The sequence below is a fragment of the Halyomorpha halys genome, unplaced genomic scaffold (assembly GCF_000696795.3).
Source record: "Halyomorpha halys isolate HHAL.00 unplaced genomic scaffold, Hhal_1.1 Scaffold51.1, whole genome shotgun sequence".
NCBI classification, from domain to species: domain Eukaryota; kingdom Metazoa; phylum Arthropoda; class Insecta; order Hemiptera; family Pentatomidae; genus Halyomorpha; species Halyomorpha halys.
In genome coordinates, this window is record NW_027108122.1 from 1,009,860 (window position 1) to 1,017,902 (window position 8,043).

Sequence of the window (8,043 nt, forward strand, 5' to 3'; positions counted from 1 at the left end):
TAATCAATCAAAATGATGTGTGTGATCAATCAAAAATAACTCAAAATTTATACATTTTTTTTGTATAATGTAGATCAGACAATATGAATGATCTCGGGATTATACTTTTGACAAACTAAAATATCATATAATATTGTCAAAAGTAAGTAAATGAAACATAATAATATAATAATATCTTATTGTTTGATTCTCTTGTCAACAAAAAAATTAAATATCCTTATAATCATTTTAATTGATAAGGTCAATGTTCAGAATGAACAAATTTTTCGATACAAAACTTCATTCCAGTTTTTTTTTTTCTGAATATGAGAAAAATAATCTAAAACATTTTAGTAATCACAATGGTGAATTATGCTAAATTTATCAGTGAAAGATTTTTACTAGGAAATCAAAATTAACCTAAAGAAAAAAATATACGTGTTTATTTTAATTTTAAAAAATGTTGTATTCTCAATTAGGAGTTTTACCAATATTCCACTTTAGTATTAGTGAGTAAATAAAAAATATCAAAAATGCTTGGAAATAGATAGATCAAATAGATAAATGATGAAGCTCTTGAAGGACAAGAGGTGTGGAGATAAGCTCCACTTTCTCTGGTCTTGCAATTACAAATCTCACGGCTTTAATTTTTATATTGTATTTTTCTCTTTACGATCATCCTGTGGTACCAAAAATGAATCTGTTAGCACAGACATGTTTTATTTGCTTGTGGTCAAGTGCCTATAAGCTCACCTTTTTTTATTTATGACTGTTAACAAAGATAAATTTTTTAAATGCCAAAATAATTATAAGAAATATTAATGAACCAATTTCAGTAACTTCTATGCAGTTCTAGATACTAAATCTGTTTAAAGATGGGAAATTTATTGTTCCATATATAAATAAGAAAAGTAAATTTGCACCAAAAGTATATACTTGTTAGATTTAGCCTTAAGTTCTAAAGTTATATCCTAATATTTAGTACAAGTTAATGAGTATCGAGGTGTTATAGATTTGGCAGAGTTGGGGGGATATAATAGGTTTTTCTTTGCTATTCATGAATAACTTGTGGTCGTTAAAAACGATTAAAATTTAGAATAAATGCAATATTTTTATTTGTTATAAATAATATGTATAATAGACATGTTTGATTATTTATTTGTAAAAAAAATTACTTGTTTTCTGTAAAGTTTTAAAATTTTTATAAGGGATTGTTTTATTTTCTTATCTTCAATTGAAAAAACTATTTTAATTTTTACGATCTGTAGTTTCTTCAATTGAAATTACATTTTAATTTTACTCTGTTTCCAAGAGAATTTTAATTTTTTTTTTTCTTTCAATAAAGGTTAATTTTCAAAGAACTTCTTTGTTTAAGAATAAGGTTTTTTTAAATAAACAATATTGGTATATAATTTTTTTTTTCTATTTTTTAGTGGTAATAAGACTCAGTTAAATCCCTAAGTTGTTCTGCGTAAAAACAACTTTAAATGTATTATACTATAATATATTTTTATGTGTTATTTACTTTTTATTCAACTTATTTTTTATTTTAATCAAAAATTTTATTTTATTGAAATTTTAGTTGAAAATATAATTGACTAAAAAAATCAAATACAATTTATTCATGTATAAAGACTCCGACTAAAACTATAGTTATTTTTTTTTATTTAAATAAATTTTCACTTTAATAATGCCTATCTCTGAGAATTTGTAATCTTGGTTGCTACAGACCATCAGGAAACAGCTCTTCTTGTAGTAGAAGGAAGATTAAGTGAAAAAGACTTTGCTTACCCATGAAGATTTCAAGGGAAGGAAAATGCTGTCAATGATTAAAATTTTATTCACTGGAATAAATTATAGAGGTGTCTATGTCAAACTTGGATTTCTAGTTTTTGAGTCACATTACATTTAGAGTGATAACATCCAAGTTAAACATCTTAGTATTATTCGGAACCAAACATTTTCTTTGCTTGGTAAACCAAGTAATAAGGTTTGCAACCTGGTTTAAAAACCTTTTTTTTTTTGTTTTTTTTTAGGGTTTTACAAAATCCTTAATTTTGTGGTAAAAGAAAAATTTAATTGATTTTTTTGTTTATGTCATAAAATATATATTGGGTTGTTTTTTATACTCTATATTCTGTTTTAGACCGGAATTAGTACGTCCAACAACACTCATGGTGCAACAAAACCAACAACAACTTGGACAATCTGAAGGTTCATTGCCTGCATCAGGAGGTCTGGCTACCAGTGTTATTAGAATATCTCCTAATCCACAACAGACAGGTTCTCATATAGCTTGGAAAGTTGAAAGTCCGTCTCCACCTCCAGCCCCACCTCATCCCTCTCACAGCTATATTCTTCAACAGGCCCTTACAAATCATGATGTAAGTTATTCTGGTTATCTCTTTTCCATAAATTTTGTAGACTTGGATCTCTGATATTTATTAGTTATCATGATAAAAATGGTAAAACTGGTAGCTAAGTAAATTTTTTAGATTTATTTATGATAGTGGCCCATTTCAGTCGATATAGAATGATTAATTATTTTATAACAATTAGAAATAAATTTTAAGTGACTTAAACTTTTAAGGGGATATAAAGTGTAAGCCTAAGTTAATATGGACCTTAGTTGAAAGTATTATTAAGTATTGATTTGATGTGATTCAAAAGAATATGCCTACTCTTAGATTCATGATGAAAACACACAAAACATCAGACAGCAGCAACAATCTTTAGATCATCATGATGTCCAGCAGCAAGCTAGTAACTTACGGGTATTGAAGATTGAAGACAGATTAGTTTCCAGGGGTCATCAAGAAACTGTTATTAGGAAGGATAACTCTAATCTTCATGCTGTTAATGTTGAAAAACAAGCCACTGTTTTACATCAGGCAAGCATTTACATAGTTTTATTTTATTTTATTCTATTACTTTAGTATCTCTATAATGGAAAACTCAATTACAGAATAAATCACTGCCATATTCTAATGATCATCAGATGATGGAAACTAGTGACTCTGAGCGTGAGCTTGTCTCAAAATCAAATGTATATCAACAAGTTATTGTCAACAATCCTACAGAACTTCTTCCTGTTTTACCACTGCAACATAAGTCAGAAGAGCAACCCCAGAGGAATGGTGGAATAGGTCAGTTAGCAATTGTAACTTAATTTATTTTATTACAATTTTATTGGTTAATACCCTTATTGCTTTAAGTCAGCATTTCTCAACCTTTTTTGTTCTACCCCGTAGTACATCATGGTAAATTGTGCCTCTTCATAAAAATTATTGTATTTGGTGAAATTAGTTATTTTATTTGCATTACAAATTTTATAGATTTACTATGTATTTTCATCATATAATGAGACAAATCAAATTGAAACACCCCTAAACATCACTCTGGATTGTAAACTCTCTGTATATATATTGTTTCGATGAACATAATTTCTTGAATTTTGGTTCAAATGATGTGAGGTATACCCTTAAGTCTACAGCTGCATTCAATCTGTTTCGATAATAATTTTTAAAAAATATATGAAGAAAAATCTCTTTCTGCTAATTCCTCATTAGTAAACAGTAATAATAATTTAAGAGCTTTCTCAGAAAGTTGTACATATTCATTATCTATGTTTTGATCAATTAATTAATTAAGCAAAAATTGATTAGACTGTGTCATTTGAATTCTACTTATAAAGTTCAGTCCCATGATAATTTTGTTTATCTTTTATTGATAATGATATAGCTTTTTCTAAATTTTTTTCATGGAAGGGGTTTAAAATCCAATTATCATTTGTGTTTTAGAATTTTGCAAAACACTCTATTTAACAGGATTAAAATTATCTTTAATCCTGTTAAATGTGCTTTTATATTTTCTTGTATATCTTGAGACAGATTAACTCATTTTCAAACAAAAACATGTAGAGTTTCCAATACTTCTAGTTGATTGTTTTTGATACACTGTTTCCAAAAATGTAATTACTTAATAATTTTTTGTTATTGCTATAAAGATAGTTATTGAGCTGTTCTGAAATGTCAAATTTAAGTTATTTATTTGTAAAAAAAAATATGCAATCGCCTGAATTCAATTAAAATTATAAGATTTCAAAGAAAGATCAGAAGGATAGTCTTAAAAACCACATTTGCTTCATGTCTAAGTTTAAATAAGCTGGTTAGCTTGATAGATAGATCTTACTTCTGTATGAAAGAGTAGAGGAGTATGAAGACTTACGAAGTTTTCACAAATAACATTAAAAATTCTTGAGTTTGTGTAGTGTAGTTTTTCTTAAACAATATTCACCTTATTGTTGAGACCGAGTTTCAATTCTTCTGTAAGGCACTTTTTACTTGACCGCACCCAGACCATATTCCTTTCATCTTTACACACGGTCAATCAATATCTTCCAGTAAAACAAATATAGTGTTATATCACCACATACAAAACTCTTTTTGAAATAGTTGTGTAATATTTGTTGTTTTCTGGTCTTAACTATTGCTGCAAAGTATTTGTCTATCTTAGGTTTTGGTAATAATTTGTTTTTTGTTTTATTTTAGCTGTTAACACTTCTAGTGGAATGACAGTTTATCCATGGGAATCACTAGTTCCAATGTTAGGTTCATCTCCTCCTCTAACTCCACCTCTCCTCTCACCACCGTTATCAGCTCCGCCTGTACCTGACACGCCATCACAAGAAGAAGAAGATGATGATGTTTTTGAAACAGTTAGAGAACCTCCACCAGGTGCAGATAATAGTGGAAATGGTGGTAAAAGGAGAACCCAGTCACTTTCTGCATTACAGAGTAGTAAAGAGCCACAAAGTCCATTAAAGGTATTTATAATAATTAAGAAATTATCATAAGAAAAAGTGAACCTGAATAATTCTAATATATAACCTAAATAATTTTGATTTGATTTAGAGTTATTTTATTTTAATTTTTTCTACTTGAAAGTTTATCACTATTGACACTTGCTAGAACATACTATTTTTAAAAAAATCTGTTGTAGTGCGCACATCACACAACTTTCACTTAGTAACTTGTTTTGTGTAGACTAGTGGGCTTGTGTTGAAGTTACCGCTATTTTTGTGATTTAAAAAAAGAAAAAAATTAAAGACCAGAAAAGCTAAAATAATAAAACAATTTTTTTTTTCTTGCTATTAAACTTCGTATTTGAGGGTCAATGTCAATGTTACCATCATAACCTTCAATATAATAATAAATAAAAACATAACATAAATTGACAACTCATGTAATGTTTCCTTAGAAACCATAATACATAAATAACAAATAAAGAAAAAAGAACATTACAATATATATAGGTAAGTGGAAGTAAAAGAAATACTTTGTAGGAAGATTGTCCGGGTAGCGTTAATAAAGATATTATAGTAGTAAAAGAAAACTATTTATTGTTAACCAACATTTCACCCCACTTTGCAGGGTTTCGTCAGGGCTGTCTGATTGTAGTACAAAGGACAACTCAGTTGTCTTCCTACAATCTACTTCTTCCAACTATCAACGGTCAACTATCTTCTTCCAATATAAAAGAAACACTATTTAAAAAAAACTTTTGTCTCCCTTTGGTAACTTAGTATTTAGGATTATGCTGTTCCATAATTTTGTTGAAAAAAAAAAATTATATATAAAACACATTTATTGTTTAGATTTATTTGTAGTATTTAAGGAAGCTATTAAGAAAATCTTTTTAAAAAAAAAAACACAAAAAAAACCACTAAATTAAACAAATTATTTCAAGAGCTGTCAAAGACATTTTTTCTGGTGATTAGATACTAATTGTATGTAATAAACATGTCTTCCAGTTTCAAGATTCATTTTCTTAAAGGTCCCTTGCATGAATACAAAACTTCTCTATTTTTGGCAGTGGAGAATTAAAATAAAGAAATTTCATGTGGAATTAGTTGAATACATTGAAAAGTACATATGTATTAAGAAAAATTGTATCGGCCAAAAGAACTTAAATTTTAATTATAATTCATCTTTACATATTCATTTATTATTAAATAATAACCCACTTGTAGTTTTAATGTATTGGTTGAAGTACTCTGCATTCCAGATTTGTTGTTTATATGGTAATTCTTTCTCTAAATTTTGGATATAGAATATAATGCAACTCGAACATTTTTAGAAATTAATTAGTACCTTTTGTTTTCAGGGAAAAGATCGTATCAGAAGGCCTATGAATGCATTTATGATATTTTCTAAAAGGCACAGAGCTTTAGTTCATCAGCGACATCCTAATCAAGATAATCGTACTGTTTCAAAAATTTTAGGGGAATGGTGGTATGCATTAGGTCCTGAACAAAAACAGCAGTACCATGATCTAGCATCTGAGGTATTTATTATTAATGTATTACTGATTTTATTTACTCATTAACACTCATTGCATTTTTTTTTTCATATCAAGCAGTTTTTAATTTCAACTCCTCAAATGATTTTGTCTTGTTTTGTATTTATGTATTAGATTGATTAACATCCTGTGATCCACTAAAAATCCTTACAAGATCTAATTAAAGAAGAATATTTAAGATTTGTTTTTGCCTATATATTTTCTATTAAACTTTATTAAGACTTCCTCTAAAGAGGAAGTACAAAGAAATTGTTTTAGGAAAAACTAGTACTTTTTTTTGTAATAAAAAAAAACAAACATGTATTTTCTTAGGCATGGGTTTGTACAAAACTAAACTTCAATCTTAAAAAATTATAAATTTGTGATACTATTTCACTTATTCAAAATGAAAGAGGCTTGACTCTAAAACTGTTTTTAGGAAACAGCATTAAAGTTTTGTTCATTTTTAAACATAATAATATTGATTGAATCTGTTTCGAAACTTGTTTTTATTTTTATTTTGAGCTTAAGTAACACAAGTTTTAAACTGTCTGACCATCCTCAGTTTTTTCAATTACTAAACACAAATCAAAGTTGAACCTATTTAATTTTTTTCTTTTCCTGTTTAGGTAATAGTATAGTGTTCTAATTTTGCTTGTTTATCGATTTATTTGAAATTCTACATTAAGTTGTATTATTATGGCATTAGGTGCTTAGTTTTTTAAAATTACTTTCAATTTTAAGTTGTCGCATTAGTGTGTCCATTAATTTGATCTTTCTGGGTTTTCTCTGTATTATAGTCTATTATTATATTATCTGGTAGATAGTTTTGAAATGGTTATCAGTTTTAAGAATGCACACTCTCCTATCAATTTATTTGAACCTTTTAAGTTTCTTCAATATTAGGATCTATCATTATGTTATCTGGTGGATAGTTTTGAAAACACTATCAATTATATCAATTTTAAGATTCCCATTTACTCATCATCATACAATGGTTAGCTACCTCAGGTAATAAATAACTTTATTATGTTTTTTTTAAACCAAGACAACTTATAATACAATAAATGTTGAAATTTAATGTATTTAAAGTTAAAGAACTTTATTTATAGTGATGTATTTGTGTATATGTAACTTAAGTGTTGTTGAGGGCAACATACATAAAAGAGAAAAAGGGATTGAAGTTAGTAAATATTGTGCTAGGTTTCTAAGTTTTGTCCGTTCTGTCCATTTCAAACATATTCACTGGAACAACAGACAATTTAAGCACTCTAGCAGTAAATGATTACACTAAATAAATTCCTATAAGCTATAGTGTTTGAAGTAATTTCTGCTAATTCTATAATACTACTATTACCTTTGGTTTTTATATCTATTATAAAATACAAAAGGTAATTTACTTCCATTTGGTAATGCACTTTATTTAAGGATGCTAAAATGATCATCAAATAATATATAAAACTTACAACAAAAATAAATTAGAGCTCTGGCTAGTAATAATTAAAGACAACCAAAAACTATACACTTTGTATTAAACAAAATCATAAACTAAAATTATAATATTAAACATAAACACCATGTACATACAATTCACATAATCACCATTTTCTATCTCAATTACTAGGCCTGCTACATTATAATCATAAATGAAGAAAGGAATATGGTCCGGGTGCGGTCAAAAAAACTCAAATAGTAGAATTATACTATTTTATTGAGCCAACGTTT

At 27.4% G+C, this 8,043-nt stretch overlaps 1 protein-coding gene across 3 annotated transcripts in view; it reads left to right on the forward strand.

Annotated features, from left to right (window-relative positions):
- cic (Putative transcription factor capicua) overlaps positions 1 to 8,043 on the forward strand; it is a 44,942-nt gene that overhangs the window by 14,778 nt on the left and 22,121 nt on the right. For all 3 annotated transcript variants that reach the window (XM_014436334.2, XM_014436327.2, XM_014436342.2), the window contains 5 exons: positions 2,126 to 2,363; positions 2,667 to 2,870; positions 2,945 to 3,125; positions 4,530 to 4,804; positions 6,145 to 6,324. In XM_014436334.2, coding sequence (XP_014291820.1) covers positions 2,126 to 2,363; positions 2,667 to 2,870; positions 2,945 to 3,125; positions 4,530 to 4,804; positions 6,145 to 6,324 — 1,078 coding nt within the window. The remainder of the gene's footprint in view (positions 1 to 2,125; positions 2,364 to 2,666; positions 2,871 to 2,944; positions 3,126 to 4,529; positions 4,805 to 6,144; positions 6,325 to 8,043) is intronic.